The sequence below is a fragment of the Lycorma delicatula genome, chromosome 4 (assembly GCF_047948215.1).
Source record: "Lycorma delicatula isolate Av1 chromosome 4, ASM4794821v1, whole genome shotgun sequence".
NCBI classification, from domain to species: Eukaryota; Metazoa; Arthropoda; class Insecta; order Hemiptera; family Fulgoridae; genus Lycorma; species Lycorma delicatula.
This window is the reverse complement of record NC_134458.1, coordinates 69,172,872-69,193,105: the sequence shown is the minus strand read 5'-3', so window position 1 is coordinate 69,193,105 and position 20,234 is coordinate 69,172,872. Positions and strand designations below refer to the sequence as shown.

The window sequence follows — 20,234 nt, the reverse complement described above, 5'->3', positions numbered from 1 at the left end:
TATTTCTCTCTCTTTTTTCCTGTTTAGCCTCCGGTAATTACCTTTCAGATAATACTTCAGAGGATGAATGAGGATGATATGTACGAGTGTAAATGAAGTATAGCCTTGTACAATCTCAGTTCGACTGTTCCTGAGATGTGTGGTTAATTGAAACCCAACCACCAAAGACACCGGTATCCACGATCTGGTATTCAAATCCGTGAAAAAAATAACTGACTTTACTAGGACTTGTACGCTGGAACTCTAGACTTCCAAATCAGCTGATTTGGGAAGACGCGTTCACCATTACACCAACCCGTTTAATTGGTACTTGTGGATCGAGTAAACTTTTGAAAATATGGCGATGTTCGTAGTTTAAGAATTCTCCGGTTGGAGATATCGATATACTTACACGATAATCGATTGTGTACTTATAAATGACATGTTTGGCATAATACTACTAAAGCAACTAACCGTGATATAACTGTGATAAACATAATGGAATCTTGTCCATCGAGCTCGAGTGTTATAACGACGAAATCTGATGTTAATGATACTCCTAATGGTACAAATCATTGTACTGATGAACAATATCTTATTTGGTGCGCTAGAAATAAAAGCAAAGAATACGCGTCTAAATCGTGGTTACTTACTGCAAAAACTCTTTTTCCTCACGAGGTAGCTTTTCATGTAAGTATATATATTTACTTGAAATAAGTTATTTATTGATGGAAAGAGTGATTGCTGTTGATTAATTTTTGTTATACGTTATGTTAGGTTAATAGATCATCTGTATCATTCTTAGAGGTTAAGTGCGTTATTAAAGATTGTACCGGTGACCATTGTGTGCTTTTCTTTGTTTTGTTTTTTTAATTCTTGATTTTTATTTCATTGTTGTGAATATATTTATAAAAACCAAAATAGGTCTATGGGACAAGAAAAAATATGTTTTCAACTTTTTTTACTTAAAATGAAAACGTAAAAGTAAATTGGATAACAAGGCTGAAAGCCAAACTCTCCCGCTTTAAAATGGTGTTTCGTTTGTTGTAAACAATTGTTTAAAGAAATTATTCCGTATTAAACCCAAGCAGTACCAGTAAAAATATGAATTTTCTAGTTGCCTGTTTCCTTGTTTATGAAAACATCTTGCATTACACTTACATTATAAATAAAAAAGAACAAAAACCATAATTATATGTACTAAAACATGTAAAAAAGAATACATTTCTAATATAAAATTTGCTCATTCATAGTATGGACTCAGTTTTTACATATTTACTTCATTCTTGGATATTTGTAAAAACTATATCATTTTGCTTTGTCACTTAACTTTTTAACAGTTATTAATAATATTGATGCCATTATTGCTAATATTGATGCTATTATGCTAATATTGATGTTATTAATAATATTGTTTTGAAGTTAATAAAGATATGTTTGATAATAAAGATAATTTATTTTAGTAATTCAAAAAGTTGCTGAAGTGCATGTTATTGTATAAATGATGAGTTGGATGAATGTGAAAGTGAATTATCACTTTCTGATAACTAGTTTTTTTTATGTAGTTCAGATAATTGCCTGCTAGAAAAGAAAGTAGTGCAGCAAAGCACATATGTAATGTGACAAACAAGATAAAAAATAGGTGAATTAACAAAGAGTTCTACTCTCTATCTTCTTTTTGGCTGAAAGGTAGTGTTATTTGTTCATTCTCTCATAAAAAAAGAGTATTATAACTATAATATATGAACATTTGATTTTGATTGTTAAGTTACATTTGCTTTGTTCCTCAAAACTTTTACACCAAGCTACTCTTGGTTCTTCTGTTTGATTTAAACTAAAGAATATTATTCTAAATTATTGGAAAATACTACAGGAATATTTCAGGGCAACAGCTCCTGAAATAAAATACAAAAGAGACCCACTGTAACAAAAATTTAAATTGCTGTAGAAAGAGTTAGGGCAAACTTGTGCAGAAACCACTCTTAACACGTTTTTTCAAATAGCACTTTAAAGTGTGCTATTGATTCAACGTAAAGTGATCATAGATTTTCATGTAACAATAAAGATAAGTACCTAAGTTTCGATAACTCATATTCACTTCTTGTTTTTTATTTTTTGTGTTATCAGAATGTAGAATATATAACTATTTATACTTTTTTTTCCAGTTTGAAGCATATGAGATTGAGAAGTCTGGGAAAGATGTTAAAGAAGCTGCTAAATGTTTTAGTGGATTGTAAGTGAATATATTGAATATATATGTTTTAATATTTTTGAGAACTGATTATAAATGTGTATTATTGAATCTTAACTCTTTATTTAATTAAACATTTGATTAATAATGGTTTAAAATATGATATGTTTAAATATGATTATCTTTTAACGCTAAACAATTTTGATGTACAGTATAGTATTGTAGAATTTAAATGTGTTAATCTTTAAATCTATATTTCATATACTACACACTTTTGTCTGAATACAAAGATCCCCAAGATTTAAATGAAGATTTATTACTCTTGATTTAATTTAGTTTTACGTATAACGTATAAAACCAGATTTGAGTTGTTTATGCAACCTGCAGATAGAAAGGGAAGTCCTGGGATCATGAAATTAAAAGTAGTATTATAGAAATATATAATTTTACTATATTATTTTTAAGTAACACAGCTTAATAGTAGTGTGTATGACAATAAATAAACAGTATGCCGCGAGTAAGTAGCCACGAATACTAGTACATTACTTCCAAAATTAAACTTCAGACAACTGAAGTCACCAAAATGCAACATCTAACAGTATGACTTTTCAGGGATATACAGACTCAAATCCAATGTTTCCCCTAATTCTATCTGTACGACCATACTGATAGGACTTTTCACAATTTTATCTATAACTTGGAGTATTAAACCTTTATGCTCTTTACTTATGGTTTTTTGTTCAGTTAAATTTTTTTTGCTTCAGGCTGAACAGTAAGGGGTTTTCTCTTGTCCTGATTTTTCATCATGTCTTATTTGGATTTACATGTTTTACAAAAAAATTTTAAATACCTTATAAGGCCTTTTTTGAGCAAAACTTGTGGATTTCATTAACATGATTGATGCTATTTATGAAATTTTTCTTTTACCATGATGCTGCCAAGCATCATGGTAATTTATTTGGTTATAAATTTATTTCAGTAATTTAATATTGTATTTAAACTAGTATAATTTAATAAGATGTTATTAATTTTTACATTTCAGAAGTGATTATTATTTATTATTGTTTGTAAGTTGTCTTCAGTGATTAGATTTAATGGCAGTATCACCATAAGTGTTGAAAGTTTAGTTTAGAGGTAATATTACCACTGAAGAATTACTTTTTTGTGTGGAGATTAGGACATAGTCCATGAGCATCTGATTGTATTTGTAGTACTCATTGTTTATTAATTTATTGTGCTTTATTGATACAGATTTAATGAATTTCCCAATGATTTATGTGTCTGCAATGAAATTGCAGCTGTGACAACAGCGTTGCGTTCAAGTGATTTAACTTCAGAACAAGAATTTTTGAAGGAAATGTTTTATTCAATGTCAACAGGTAATTTTTTTTTTCATTGCTTAATGTTGTTTGTAAATGTAATGACATGATCCTGGAGAATCGTACATGGACCAGGTGTTAGAAATAATATTAAATAGAATTATGGAAGGAAGAAAATGTCTATTGTACTTTAAAAGAGGAAATTTATCTGTTTTTATATTGGTATTTTGAAAAATGAATGTTTTATAAAGATATGTAGCATGTAAAATTAGCTACAAACAATTTTTTTTTTATTTTATTGTTGCAAGAAAACTTTCAGTACTAAGGTATTATACATACATTTTTCAAGAACACCACAATCTACGTGCTGAGAATGTGTTAAAAGTCAACAGATCAAAATGAAAGTCCACATGTTTTATTGAACGGGTTCTAGGCAGGCAAGTTTTCAAAAAAAAAAATAAAGAACTAATGCAATAGTACTGTGGCTGAAAAAATTAAACAAATCTAAAAGAGAAAAAAGTATGTTATTTCTATTAGTCAAACTTTAAGGGAAGTACAAGGTAACTGGCATACCAATAATTTAAATTATTTTCTGATGAATTGGAATTACTTTGTTTTTAAATGAAAATGATTTTTTTCCTTTTTTTAATTAATTTTTTTTATACAAAGGTCGTTCATATATAAACTGGAAATTTACTGTATGAACTTTGGAAGAGCAGAGAATGTGTTGCGGCACTGCAAGTAGTTAGTTGGATATGTGTGGACGGGAGCAACTGGCCAGCCACGCATATAGGTTATATTACCATGTCAATTGCAGAATGTCTGAGTAGGAGGTAACATTGTCAGTTGCACAACTGAATTTAATTATAATTCAATTTCTCACCAACAAAGGTGTCAAATCCTCTGAAATTTTAACTTGACTTCAGGCACAGTTCGGAGGTGCTACTCTTCAAAAAGTTCAAGTGCTTGATTGGGCCAAAAAATTTTGAAGTGACCATGATGCTGTCGAGAACAAAAGTCATGAACATTGTCTGTAAACCAGAATCAATGATGACAACATTCACGCTGTTTGTAACCTTGTGGAAGGTGACCGCCACTGAAATTATATCAAAAGTGGGCATAAGTGTTGGGAGTGTGCATACAATGTTGTCAGACACTCCTGGATACAGCAAAGTATTGGCGAGGTGGGTTCCACATCTTCTCACTGAGGCACAGAGAAATGTCTGTGGGTAAAAAGACATCTGTCAGTGGCTTCTGAATCACTCCAGGAGGCATTTTTAGACTGCATTGTTATCTGTAATGAAATGTGGGTTCATCACTACATCCCAGAAAGCAAGAGAAGAAGTATGGAGTGGAGGAAACGTCAGGATGGGGGCACCAATCAAAGCCAAGAAACACTTGTCAGCTGGAAAAGTTCTGGCAACTGTGTTTTGAAACTCAAAAGGTGTTCTGCTCATTGATTTCAAGCAGCCGTACATCCAGAAAATCCATTCAATTAACAACTTATCAAAATTGTCAAAACATTTTCTTTGATCGTGGTAATGTACTCTCAGATACATGTATGAATTTAAGCACCATATCCAAAGGAAGTTCTAGGATATCAAATTAAATTTTTGTACCACTTTTAAGGTAGTTCCACTCAAGTAATCTCAAGATTATAAGGCACTAATCTATACATAGTGGTTGTCCCTAAAAATCATATAATTGACAGTCTGTTTATTATTGTAGTTAATCCTAAATTATATATTTAGATTAGGTAATTTAAATTATTGAGATTTAGCTAGTTTAATCTTTAAACAAAGATTAAGGTGTTACAGGTATTTGCATCCCATTTAATAAAAAAATAATTTTTGTTCTAATGTAATTGCGGATATAATTTATGAATTTGTTAGTATATCATTTTGGCTTAACAGATACTTCAACTGAATGCTTGGAAGTAAACTAATTATGTTCCCTTTAAGATACTGGTAGCTGATATTCTTCAACTATTGGCTATGTATAATAGTTGTTTTATATCATGCATTGTGAAATTTTTCAGATATTCAACACAGGTTATTGCTGTTAACTGCAAATCGTAGTGAGAGTGCGATGGAACATTGTCGATTGATGTTACTTCTTTTAACAAATTTTCCAAATACCACTGTACAAAAACATGGAGTAAGTTTATTTAAGCATTTTGTGTTTAAATTTAGCATTGTTGTTTTAATATTGGTTTATTGTTTGTCGCTAGTAATTGATGATTTGATATCAGCTGCTCACATTTTTATCATCTTTAACTAAAACCAGGCAGTATCCCTTGTAACAAGCTTCAAGAGAACTATAACTTTGCTTATACTAGTTGATGTTTCATTGTATCCAATTTTTATTTACATTTAATAATTCAGAGCAGATTATAACTAGACTATTATACTGGACATTAATGAATGATATGTTTACAGTTTTAATGAATGTCTTAACTACAGTAAATTGTATCTTTCCCCTGTATTTAGTTTATCAACTTACTAACGCATTCCTTTAGAGTACTTTAATGTGTCAAGACAGTACTGTCCTAAAGGAACTACTTTTAAGGCCTAGGTCGAGTTATGTTACTAATAGAGTGAATTCTTAAAATAAGTTTAAAAAATATTTTGCACTTCATTTAATTTTCATCCACACACTGTCTAATAGCTGCTCACAAAAGAAAAGAATTAGATTTTACTACGTTGTAGGAAAGATGTAACACTATATTTAATACTTTATTAGGCTGCTAACAATTTTGTTAATGCATGCATCTTATTTTTTAATCAATGTTTTAATTTACTTATCTCAGTATAATATTCTATTTTTTAATAGGTTTTAATTTTTTACAAAATTATGTGCAATTGATTCTTTTTGATTCAAGTTGTTTAAAAGTGTATTTTATAATAACATGATGGCAGTCTCTTGATTATTCATATTTTTTGTTTGTTTTTGTCTGTAAAATTTATCTACAACAAAGTATTAAGAGATTTTTGGTTTAAATCGTGCTAATAAATTATCAAAATTTATTAACCAATTTCTGATTTTGTATTTTTGTGATTTCCGGATTCCGTAAATTTCTGACACTTTTATTCTTTTTGTACTTGTATTTTTACAACTTTTTTTAATATTATCCTGATTTTTCAAATTTTACTTCCAGTTAACCTGATCATTTCAGTACACACATGTCTGTTAATACCTTTTCTAAATGACAAATAATGTTCATCTTCTTTTCTGTTTTAACCTGTTTCTATTTGCTTATTTTTCTGAGTAGTAAAAAATTGTTTTGATATTAAACAAAAAAAATTGTGTTAATAAAAATAAATTCTTTAAATGAATAACTAATCTCACCAATTGTTAATTTAAACAAAAATCTGATGTGGACACCACATGACCTCCTTGTACACCTATTGAATTACATATACACATTTTTTTTTTTTAATGAAAAGTACATAAAATTTTATTTCATTAATAACTTCTGATATTTTTTATTTTTTTTATTGTTATTATTGAATTATTATTTATCGTAATTTTTTTTACAATCAGAAATTAATAATTATTAATAAATCAGTATATTTAAATTAAAAAAAAGTTAAAAAAAAAAACAAAAAGGAGATGAAGTCTGATTCGAACCGATGTGTCTTCTCCTTATAAGTACAAATATTTCAGTAATTAAAATTTTATTTGGTTATAACTCTGGAACCAATGAAAATAAGTATGACTTATGATATATCGTTGAAAAGCTCTCAATGAGAGCTTATTACTGCAATTAAGAAAAAGTCCAAAATCTAATTTTTTTTTTTATTTCGGGCATTTTGGACACTTTTGGTTCAGTTAATTGCAATCAAAAGGGGAGGTGCACAACTAGATGTTACAACAGTTTTAAATCCAAAATTTCAACAGTCTAATAATTTTTGAGTTATGCAAGGTATATACATACGTACATACATACGTCACGCTGAAACCAGTCAAAATGGATTCTGGGATGGTTAAAATGGATATTTCCATTGAAATCTGAAAACTGAAGTTTTTCACAATATTTCCTTTACTTCGTACAAGGAAGTAAAAACAGAGAGGCATATGAAAATTCAACAAAAAAAATTGCTAATAAAAGATTAAAACCAGCAGAATGAACTGTACACTATTAAGTAAGGCAACATATTCAATGAATTCGTCTACTGTAGTACTGTAAAGTTTGAAGCAAAATATCAGATGGAAAAAATGTTATTATTAAGATGATTTAAAAATTCACTGTTCGCTTTTTCAGTAGCATCACTTGTACCTAATCATAATTGACTGAAATTCATATGATAATTTTAACTTCTCTGGGCAGTATTTTATTTTCATTAAAAGAATAATGAATCATGTTACTCTCAGTATTGTGAAAAATTTTGATAAGGTGTTATTTTTAATTTTTTAATAATTTCTAACGTGGTCTTTTGTTACATGGTGTCTGCCTTATTGTGAATGTTATATCGTATAAACTAATCTATTTTGTTAATTTAGCTTGAATTGATGGATACTTTGATCACCGCTGAAAAACATATATTTGAGCAGAATCCAGTTAACTGTTACCGTAAACTATTAGGTAAGTTTTCTTATTTTTGAAATTGTAATTTTTAAAAAATTATGTTATGGCTACTGAGTTACATAAAGTAGCAACTAAGTTAATAATGCATACATCCTTGACTTGAATGGGTAGTTGTTGGTGAATTTTGCTTCTGTACACTTCAGGATGTGGAATTTACAGAAAATATTCTGTGATTCATATTCTGCTGGATGTTCTTTGTAATTATTACTATTTGATGTCAGTATAATCATTGTTCAAAGTTATTGGTGTATTTTTAAGTTTTATTCATTTCATTTTGTCCTGTTCTAATACATACTTCATCAAAGACATGATACATACTTTGTTTAATATATACCTCATTTTGATGAGGTATCAGTTGTAAGATTCCAGCTCTTACATTAACTGTTATTATATAAAAATGAAAATAATTTTTGGTAGATTTTCTTTTTATTGTATGAAGGAGTATTTGAACTTTCAGATCATTAACCCTTATCATTATATTTTTTTATTTTTTAGGAATGTAGTGCAGTGAGAAATGTTTAGTGGTAAAAATTGGTCTTTAATTTTATTTCTCATATATTGAAAAATCTAACAATTTTTAAATTTAAATATATGTTCACATGCAAATGTATCCAAGTATTTTATGATTGTAATATAATATAAATATGATGAAGAATTGTCAGCAAACCTTTACTGTCAAAATAATTTAAACAACATAATAAGGACACAAAGGGGTTTAATGAATAAACTCTGACTCCACTTAATTTTGATGTTGCTCAGAAATTATATTAAAATCCAAACCTGTTTATTTTATTCTAAGATTAGATATACCAACATCTTCTACTACATCATTTTTGGTAGAGAAAGATTCTCTACCTGCAATTCATATTCATTAAAGACTGAACAGATAATGACTTATTGTTGAAGTACTTGCATATGTGTACAATACAAAATGAGCTTTCCCTACTCAGTTGATTACTAGTGTAGTATAAGAGTTTAATCATTATTTTTTCATTAAAAATAAAAAAGAGTAATTACCATTTGTAAAGTATTAATTTAAAAGAAAATCACTAGAATTAAACTGTTTGTGATTAATTAGTAATATCTGTTATTTTCTTTAAAATTTCAGGTGAAAATGATAAAAGTTTGCTTATTTATAACAGTTTTGTTCTTTTTCAGTATGCAATTTGACTCCATTATTAGTGAATATAGAATTGTCACCTAAACAGAGTTTTCGACTTCTTTTCAAATCTCTTGAATTCTATATTTGTTATTTGACAACAGGAGTAACTCAGATAAAGGTTTGTATTCATTGTGTATACTAACTGTTTTGTTTCTGTTATTTTTATTTTCTTTGCTTTTGAATGTTATCACCTTACAGTTAACACTTCAGAGTTTCGCTATTCACTCTTGGTCCTAAAAGCCTGAGAAGGTTTTAAATAAAAGTATCAATTAGATGTGGTCTAACTCAGCAGTTGAGCTATTAGAAAACTCAAAAACTCATAATTTTTTGTTTGAAAAATGAGTAGTAAAATACAGTGTTATGCGAACAAAATATACAATGAACAAATTTTATGAATATATTTGTATTTAACTGTTTAGATATAACGAAAAACCTTCACAGATAATTAAAAATGCTAAATTTATCTTATTTTTATTTTCCCTTTTTTATTTTATGTGGGTCTTTTTTTGTTAATTATTTAAATTATAATTATATTGATGAAACTATTTAACATATCAAAAACAATAAATCTTATTTTAAATTAAATCTCTAATTAATTAAAATTTGTAATATTATCCATGAAATAATAAAATTATACATTTTCTTTTCAGACTGTTTTGTCTAAGATTACAATTATATTTTTTAATTTAACTGCATTCCTTAGAACTCTCTCTCAAGTCCTCTATGTAATATATTTTTTATTTAGAGTCGTGATCAAGTTTTATGTAAGAACCATAAGATAAGAAAGAAGTTTCAGATTAATTAATGATCTCTTACAAGGATCATTAAAATTCTTGTGAAGACAGAAGAGAAAGAAATGCATGTTGAGCTGCAATTTTTGGTCTTTTCAATAATTACTAACAACATTCATTCCCACCTTTTGCCATACTTGTGGGAAAATAGGGTATTTTCTTATTAGAGGGGATAAAAAAATTCATGATAAATTCATAATTTAACACTTGAATTACAAGATTTTTTTTAGTTTTATGCCAAGTTAAAGTTAATCTTTTAATAACATAGCAAAAAATACTTTATAAAAATTATCTTACCTACTGAAATTAAAGTGTGAATGTATACTGAGTCACTTTATTAAATAAGCTTAAAAATGCTTCTTGAAAAATTATTTTATAAAGTTCATATCTTTATGCTGAACATTTGTGCTATAAATTAATTGTGATAAATTTTGATATGTATCTATTACATACTTTTTTTTACCAATCTTTAAACAAAATTTGGTGAGATGGCCTAAACATGTTTATGCAGAAAGTCAAAATATGTAACTACTTTGGACATGATGCAAGTTCATTACGTCTCAGTACTGTCTTTCCTTTTTCTTATTTAATATTGCACTTGTATTCCAACTAGTAAAATATGTGTATAAAGTGCGTGCACAAATGTGTGTATACATTTTTCATTGCTTAAATTTGCATCGCACTGTTTACACAATACACTATGTTATTTATCAATAATAGAAGTAAAAGCCATTTTTGTTTGTAATTGTTTCATCTTCCTATATGCATGAACAATGTATTCTTGTATGTACAGTTAGTTTGTTACTTATGTAATGTTTAACCTCCATTTAAATAATGCTGTAGTTCTTTTTTTTAATTTTGGTTTTATTATGAATTTGTCTTACTATGTTAACAGAACACCAACAGCTCTGTTTCTTACTATCAACTTTCTATTTATCAGGTTCCTGCAGTTGTTGATGTTACATCAACTTTCACACAACAGTTGTTGCTAAAAATAAATTTTAATTTTGGTAATTGATTAAAAAAGATTTATTTTGTTAATTCTTAAAATTGATTGTGTCATGTGTCATTAATCTTGGTTTTGGGTATATTATTTTTAATTTTCCTTTTACTTGTGTATGGCTAAAGTTGTAAGATGCGAGTTAAATATTTTTAAACAGTTTTTTATAATTTCATTACAGTTTTAAAGTTTATTAAGTCTCCTTACTGTACTTTTTGTAATTTTTCTCATATTATAACCAGGTGTATCAATGAAATTTACTAGAAGTCTTATTTTTTAAAGTGACATTAACTGCTGTGGTCATTAACCACTAAAAATTGCCAGTAGTGTGAAGTGAATTTCATCCAGCAGTCTTAATTTTAGTAATCAATGGGAGTTCATATTCATTAAACATGGCTTAGACCATTTGACCATAGATCAATACACATCAATCCATCAACTTTCATGATGCTACTTCCTCTGAGGTATTGCAGAACCTGATGGTTCTGCAACTTTAGAACCAGAAACCAGAAATGTACCTGGTTCTGGTTTCAGAACCAGAGATGTACTTTGAGTTGTACATTTACAACCCAAGATCCCTTAGACGTCTTATTATGTGTCATGTTAAATTATTTTTGGCCCTTTAACTTTATTTAGGATTTGATCATTGTGAATTATTTTTTACTTTTTTATTAACTGAAATGTTAAATATTTTTTAGGATCACAGTTTTTCCTGAAAAAAAAATGCATTTAAAGTTCTTTAACTTTCCCAGCATTTTTTTTATGTATTAGTGTTGTAGATAAGAAAGAAAAATTTTCGCTATTATATGAATATGTTTGTTTCATGCCAGAAATAACATTGTTTCAAGATCAGTTAATTCCTATTTTGAAGAAATAAGATCTTCCATTTTCTTTATAACTAGGTGCAACTGAAGTACTTATTCAGTATCCATTGGTCATCTCATCATTACATACAGGAATATATGGAAGTAAGATGGCAGGTACTCTAGTGAATAGAAGAAAACAGATTGCTTTAGCACCAGCTTCAAAATTATCTTCCATTCCATCCAGTTGTATAGTAATAATAAATTTAGAAATGAAAGTTATTAACATACAGAATTAGGAATTTTAAACAAGAATGAAGACATTAACAAAAAATAAAAATTTCAGTATTTGAAGCATATTTGAATTGTTTCTCAAACATTTCATTTGTTTAGTTAAAAGCCAAAGTTTATATTAAATAAAATTTATTTAACATAAAATTCAGTTTATAAAACAAATCTTGCTTATTCTGATCATGTTGTGTGACCTGCAATGGAAGTACAAGCATTCATTTAAATTTCTGAATAAATATAACATCTGCTATTACAATAATTAGCCAAACTTACCAGTAGTATTCATTTACATAATAAAAATATGGGAACAGCACTGCATTATTTAACTTTGGGGATTTACAGGAACTGGATTATATTGAACCAATTCACTTAATTCATGTCTTATATTTGAGATGTTTCTCCCGAACATAATCTAAGTAGGCTGGAATCATAAGGTCATACGTGATTCAATTTACTGTCTTTATAGAAGAACCCAGTTTAATGTCCCATGAGTTGTATATTATTTTTCATAGGTTTATTATCCTGAGCGCATTAAAAATATTCAGTAATTTTTAATAATAATTATTATCTAAGAATTTTAAACATATAAAACTAGAAAATAAAATTTGTCTATTTTAATATTATGAATTATTTATTTTTAGCTTTCTTTGTTTTGTGTTTTAATAGGACCTTCCTGAAAATGAATGTAAGATTGAAAACCCATGGAAAAATCTTTTATTTATATATGAAAATCTTGCAGCAAAGTTAGGATGGGAATTGAGCAGTATATTTTCAAATGCATGGTGAGAGTAATGATGTTTGTAGTAAAATAATAATTTTTTTCTTTGCATTGTTATGGTTACTATGTTCTCATGATTATTATGTTTTTTTTATTCAAAGATATTTAACACGATCGATCTTTAACATTTTATACTTCATTAAAACGTTCACTTATGCACTTGACCTCTGCAGGACAGGTGCAAATTGATCCTTCCATTTCAAATGGCTCCTATAAATCACGTAGAACTATTTCTGTACATATTGGTGGGAGTTATATTGATTATAATTATAAGCTCTTTTGTTAACACAACCAAAAATTTCAATGAGAGAAAGAGAGAAAGTTCATTTTAGCTATTCATGGTGTTTGTTTTACAATTTTTTGCTTAATTTTTAAAAAAACATTTGTAAATATTGGTTATTACCTGTTTAATTTATAGGAAAGAATACAAAAATAAAAGCTTTATGGTGAAAATTGAGACATTTCATTAATAACTAAATAATATTATTAAAAATATTTCATTTTAAATAATCTTAATTAAAGTATTCTGCTGGTTTTCTCATATTACACATTTACTAAGACTTCTTGTTTATTGGCTGTGGGCAGCGATTACCTGAAATTTTGTGTATGGTAATTTTTTAAAGAGTTCATACTAATTAATTTGATTTTAAAAAATAAACATGTTGGTGCAAGGAGCTTTCTACATTCAGTCTAAGTACTTTTCCATTTATTGAAAAAAAAATTTTTTTTTTAGTTCAGGTGAAATTCATCAAAATTTATAAAAGTTAAACCACATTATTCCATAAGATATTTATTTTATAGTATTTACAGAAACAAGAAGAAGTTATCATAAGAAACACGTGGAAACTATACCAAAAACTTAGTCACAGTTCTGATATCAGTTTTTGACAAAAAAAAAAAATCAACCCATTTGTTGATTTATAGTATTTTCTGTATATATATATATATATATATACATATAGAATTTAAAAAAAATTCTTATACCTAGTATTTTTTTAAATTTGTTGAATGAAAGTTAGAAATTAGAGAAGTGTATAAAGAATATGATGTCAATTGTGTAGTAATAAAGAATTAACTTCTTGTAGTTCCTCGTTTTATTGTTAATATAACTGTCAATTTAAACAGTTGTTGATGTGCAATAAAAGATTTGAATGTTTAACATAATTCAGAGTATTATTTTTAAATGTAATGAACAAATAGGTTTGAGATTTTACCCCTCATGGTTTCTTCAAGTAGAACTAAAACTTTTGCTGAACTCATATACCTCGATAAGAAAACCTCTGTTTACAATAAACAGGTGTATGCGAATTAAATTATTGAAGTCATTATGCAAATCTAAGTGATGCAACTAATAGCAATTCATAGTGAGCATTATCACCTTGAAAAGCCATTATTACTTTAGAAAAATTTGTATAGATTGCAGTATTTTGTATTCTATTCCCAAAATTACAGTAAATATCTTTATAAAACTTCATTAAGTTGAAAGGAAGAGTTATACTTCTAGAAAATCTATATTGAGTAGATTATATTATAAAATTAATAAAAACTTCTGCTTGTTTAGAGTTTTTTCTATCTTAGCCAGTGTTGATAACAGCATCCTTTCCTGAAATAAACAAATAAATGTTATTTTAAGTAAAAATTATTATTTAATGTATATTTATAAAAATACACATTTGAAGTCCAATAAAAAAATCTGGCTGGAACTATTCACTTGTCAGACATCTTATTGGAAGATTTGGGATTCAAAGTTTTAAGTAATCTTATCGTTGTTTTGGTTGAATTAGGTTTGTTATATCCGTTTTAAATTTTTTTGTGAAATAATATTTTTTTAAACATTTCTTTGTTATAGGACAAAAGAAATGGCCTGGCAAAAAATAACACATTATATTCACTGTCATCCGCAAGTACTAACGAATGATGCTCATTGTAGGCCTGTAGTTTATAGTATGAATCTTCTTTTTCTGAACTCACTTCATGAATATCACAACAAAATATATGAAGGTATTATGATTTTAATTTTATATTAATCAATTTTATATTAATTATTTTTCTGGTTTCCTCCTGGTAACTGATAGTGAGAAACAACACAGTCACAGTACCTAACAACTTAAGTTATGATATGATTACAGTATCTTCAAGTACAATAATCATAGTACTTTAGTTTTATACTATCCATTAATTTGGTTTTTCCCCCCCAAAAAAAAAAAAATTTTTGTTTCTTCTAGTGATGGAAGAAAACTGAACATGAACATGGTAACTGTCTCTCTTAAGATAATAAATGACGTCATCATAATAATACTTGTGGCAAATCAGAATGGTAAAACTTATTTCTATATAAATGGAAAGCTACACATTCCCATATCAGATTTTTTGTCAGGTACTGGACGGTCAATTTGAATCACAAAATATTGATTGTTGTGGTGATGAGCTGACTAATTAAATAATAAGATCTTGTTACAGTAAGTTCCTTTATTTATAGCATATTTTATTTTTTACATTAGGTAATCTCTTTGCTTTATTGACTTGGTCATATTTATATAATTATAATTTTCTTTTTAAGGCATTTACTATTCAGTTTTTTTTAAATTTAGTAAAAGAAATAGATTTTTATACATATTTTAGTAATTTTCTTTTTTTTCTAAACAGGAAATATGATTTTAGTCGAAATTCCATTAGAAGTTTATAACACAAGAAATGTAGTTGCTGAATCACCTTTAAAACGTGCAAAGATTAAACAAGTTGAAGATGATATAGTTCTTACAGCACAAAATAAAAATGTTCCTGTAAATACATTCATATACGCTTTCAAATGCTGGGATCTCTTCCATAATGCTGATTCATTTGAAAGAGGTAAAATTACAAATGAACAATTACTGTAAATGCCAGCATATAAGTTCAAATTTTAGAAGCAAAATTATAATTAAAATAACAAAAAGGTTGACATTCCAGAAATAATTTTAATTTTTCTAAGTTTATTAAACTACAAATTATAACATGAATCTATATTTTATTAATAAGGATTAGAAAAAACATGTATAATGTGGAAACATTTTTTTGTAGTTATTATTTCTAAAAAAAAAATACATATCAATTAATTTTTGCCACTACAATCTAATAGATTGAATACTGCATTTTAAAAAAAAATTTTTTTTATAATCTTTACATTTTTTTTGATGATCGTGAGTAAGTTTTCCACCAATACATAATACCCCTTTTTTACTATTGCTTGTATTTTTCCAAAATTTGAAACGTTTACTTTTAATGAGTGATTTTATACATTGGTTTACAAAGTCAAACATAAAAGGCCAGTCTGCTCTCTAAACAAAACAAATTGAGTAATGACAACCTTGTAATTATCCTTGCTTGATAATGCTATTAAAAACACCCACTAATATATATTTACTTATTTATTCATTCCTGCTGGAGGAGTAGTTACTAGGCTAGGCAGTTAGTTTGTCTTTATTTATATGATTAGATCAGACCTGACAATTACTATATACATTTATAATTTTTATTATGTTCATATTTATTGTAAAGGGTTGAACATGTGTTATGAGAGCAGAGCTTGTGCGGCACAGCTCTGAATTAAGTGATAAATATATTTATCAATGAAATTCCTGCCGTAATTTAAATTTAACTTTTAATTGATAGATTTCCTTTAGTTTTCAAAATTATTTTAGCCGAAGTTTGATATATATGCCAAGATTTATGATGTATATGAATTAAATTGTGAATCTTAAAAACCCATATTGCGAGAGTTATAAAGGAACAGAAAAAAATTCTCTCCTATTGATGTGATGTAATTTTTTTCTTTTTTTTAATCGGTGTTGCAGAGAAATGCCATTTATGTACCCCCCACAAGTGGGGGAGTGTCGGACTCACACGGGTTCAGCTACTAGATATTGATATTAAGAGCCTATGTGTGCCCGCACCTTACCAACTAAAACTCCTACAGACCTACGGACCGGTTTTGCAATTAAGTATAGCACAATCTCGTGGGTGCCAAAGCAGGGAGGCCCAGGAGTCCCATAGTTTCACCACCGCCACCCACTCACTCAAGCACAGACAGACGACGGCTCCACTGAGGGCTGTCCTCCCCCCTCAGACTATTGATTACACTTCTGACTACTGCATTACGATCTAGAACTGCAATTGTACTCATCTTGAAATTGATAATCACATATTTGTATATCACTGGATACCTTAGTTGGGATACTGGTACTGTTGTCACTTGTTCAGGGGTTACTGGAGTCCCCCCACTTCAACACCACCGGCCATCTGTGTAAATACAGACGAACGGTAGCTCCACGAGAGGCTGTCTTTCACCCCCTTGCATCCTCCACCTTCCTATGCAGCACTCTGTATAAAAAGCTGGACACTGTAGAGAATTTATCACTGTCTGTTAGCATTACTCCAATAACATTGCCTATATCTATCTAAGCAGTAATCACGATACATCTTCTTCTTTCTCTTTCCCATCTAATGCATTGAAAAAAGACATGTTCAGCTGTGTCCCTCTGAACACAATACTGACACTCCGGATTATCTACCTTGTGTGATGATGTGATGTAATTGATTTATTTTATTAGAATCCCTGTATCTATGATTCAGAATCTGTAATTTCAAAGGTTTATTTTTTTCAGTTTTATTCATAGGTTTTAAATTGCTTAATTTTCTATTAAAATCGGTTCCTAATAATCTATGAGTGGATAGTTTGCTTTTTGGCAAATTTAAGTTTAGTATTTTTTTAAACTGTTCTCTTATTATTTTTGTTATAAATTTATGATGATGTAGATTTTTACTGATTGCATTTTTAACTGTTATATGATCAGTTTTTAATGCATTTTAACAAGAAGTATGAAAGTATTTTGAATTTTTTTTATTATTAAATATGGTGTTAAAAATTAGATTTATTTCCTTATTAAACTTTTTTTCTTTTCACTTAAGTTTGCATTCATTTTTTTATTTCAGAATTTTTGAAAGTGACCCAAACATTAAGGTTAGAAGTCTGGGTTAAACGTTTTCTACAAGATGTATACTTATATAAAGGGCTTTATAAAGAATGCCTTATAAACTTGGGCTTTAATGAAGAACCATTAAAAAAGAATATCCATCTTATTACTGCATACTTTTGGTTGAAGCAGTATGTGGTGTGTATTTTTTAATTTAATTTTATTATCATTTATCTTCTTCTTTAGCAACATATACAATATGTCATTCAATTTTGCGTTGCTAGTGTTACAAGCTTTGAAAAATTTTATATTAACTGTTTTTTATCAATTTTGATTTGTTACTTTGATGGTTTTTTTTGAATGTGAAACTTTTTTTTGTATCCGTTTGGATTTCAACACTTTTCAGAACGGAATCCAAGAATGGCAGTAGATTCAATATTTCTCCCTACAGATCGCAGAGCCTGTACAATGTCCCTTGCTGCTGTGTCTTTCTATTTTCAGGCGGGTTTCATGGGTTATTTCAGGCGGGTGGTTATAAATTTTAAGTTTTATTTATGGATGGACTTGGTAATTTGCATTCCTATCCGTATGGACCAGCGTGAAATCTATTTACTGGGTCTGACTGTGGGAGACTAAGCTTTTGAGCCTAGTACTCGCAGTGTGATTTCCCTTCAGTTCACCCGCTGAAGTCCTTTCGGTACTGGCATCTTATGGGCTAGCAGGAGTACACCCTAGTTATTTGGAGGGAGCAATGCGCCCCCTTCTTCGGAGGAAGTCGCATATGCTGACTGAATTAAATTGTGGTCTCTTCGTGGAACGGAGTGGTGTGTTGTCTAGGTTTTTATAGTTTTAACAAAATTTAATTGTGAAAACGGTCACTTTCGCAGCCGGAATTTTTGCCCAGTTTCCACTTATAGGTTATGCGATATAGAGGCTCCTAAGCCTGGTTTGTTATTTTTTGACTCCTATACCGCCTCTTCACGATGGTTCATCTAATATGGCATGAGGCTGTTTTCTTATACCCTGTGGAGTAGGTTCCTCTCAGCAGATGTCCTGGAGATGGCTGTGTTCGGACATGGCCGCTCTCTCGAACAGTCTGCGTGCCTGCGCCACCCCCACCTCAGATACGGTGTGTAGTCCCGCATCATGGCAAAGAATGGCAATTCTGATGAACCATGGTGCTCCAAATACTGTCCACAACACTGTTTTGGACAGCTTCTAATTTCTTTTGAAACATGGAGTTCAACAAAGCTCTTCATGCCAGGTAAGCATATATTAGATTCGGCAGGACATATAGCTGAAAAGTGAGCAGTTTGGTCGCCAGTGGATATGGGCTGGCACTGTTCAGTACTGGGTATAGTGAGGATCTGACGGTCGTTGCCCTTTGAGTCACATATTTAACATGTTCTCCTAAGGTAAGCCGTTTATCCAAGACTGCTCCCAACTACTTGACTGTTTTCCCAAAGGGGATTTTCTCTCCTGAGATTTCCAGCTGTCTGTCTGTCTGGCCTTAAGATACAAATGCAGTCGGTCACCTTAATTCTACATAGAATAAGTTTTCCAGGTCATAAATGCCCCGGTGGCTGGCGTTTGTTTTAAGGTGATGAGGCACATTGGGGTCTCTCTTCCATGCCTCATCGTTAGCTTTTTAACTGAAACTGCCTTGTAACCGAGCGAGGTCAGCTCCTCTTTTATCTCTTCTGGGGTGGCCCCATAAGGGATGCCCTGGGTAACCAATTTGAGCTCCCTATCTTTTGGGAACTGAATGGAGTGAAAGGCGATGTTCATTTTTTCAGCCGATGTGTAAAACTTTTATAATTTGATATTGAAGCTTTGAATATTTCAAGTTGTGTTTGTTTTTAATAATGTATAGGAATGTTGAGTTACATATTTGGTTGGTAACTAAATGGTGATTAAAAGAAAAACTGTACTCCTCTTTGTTTGATTAATTTTAAATGAATGCTACAAAAGTGACCATTAATTTTGAATGGTAGAAAAAACAATCAAATAAATAAATTCATAATTTTAATTTAAGTGATTTTCAGTAATTTTTTTTTGTGATTAACAAAGACATTTCTTACACATCTTTAAAATATCAGAGTAATGCTATGACTTCTATAAATTCCAATAATTTTATTTTTTACATTATTCATTACATATTTGGAAAGAACATTCTTTTGCTGTCTAAAAAAATACTGGCTGTGATACAATTCAGTAAAAAATTAAGTACTTTCTTACCTTTTAACAAATGTTTACTTCACTACATATATATTATGCCACCTATATTGAGCAAACCACAGAATTGGTAGAGAAGCTCTACCAGCAGTGCAGAGAGTGTTAATCCTATATTTTAGCTGTGTGGGTATCTAAACTGCCGATT

The 20,234-nt window shown here is 29.2% G+C and overlaps 1 protein-coding gene across 5 annotated transcripts in view; it reads left to right on the top strand.

Annotated features, from left to right (window-relative positions):
• The first annotated feature begins 431 nt into the window (after positions 1-431).
• The window catches only part of IntS10 (integrator complex subunit 10), a 44,416-nt gene continuing 24,613 nt past the window's right edge, over positions 432-20,234 (top strand). For all 5 annotated transcript variants that reach the window (XR_012756108.1, XM_075363267.1, XM_075363265.1 and 2 more), the window contains exons 1-10: positions 432-669; positions 2,145-2,212; positions 3,422-3,549; positions 5,528-5,646; positions 7,993-8,074; positions 9,236-9,357; positions 12,791-12,906; positions 14,752-14,903; positions 15,549-15,752; positions 17,874-18,052. Coding sequence is in view for 4 of the 5 variants with exons in the window: in XM_075363267.1 (XP_075219382.1) it covers positions 478-669; positions 2,145-2,212; positions 3,422-3,549; positions 5,528-5,646; positions 7,993-8,074; positions 9,236-9,357; positions 12,791-12,906; positions 14,752-14,903; positions 15,549-15,752; positions 17,874-18,052 (1,362 nt within the window). In the remaining variant the exon portion in view is untranslated. The remainder of the gene's footprint in view (positions 670-2,144; positions 2,213-3,421; positions 3,550-5,527; positions 5,647-7,992; positions 8,075-9,235; positions 9,358-12,790; positions 12,907-14,751; positions 14,904-15,548; positions 15,753-17,873; positions 18,053-20,234) is intronic.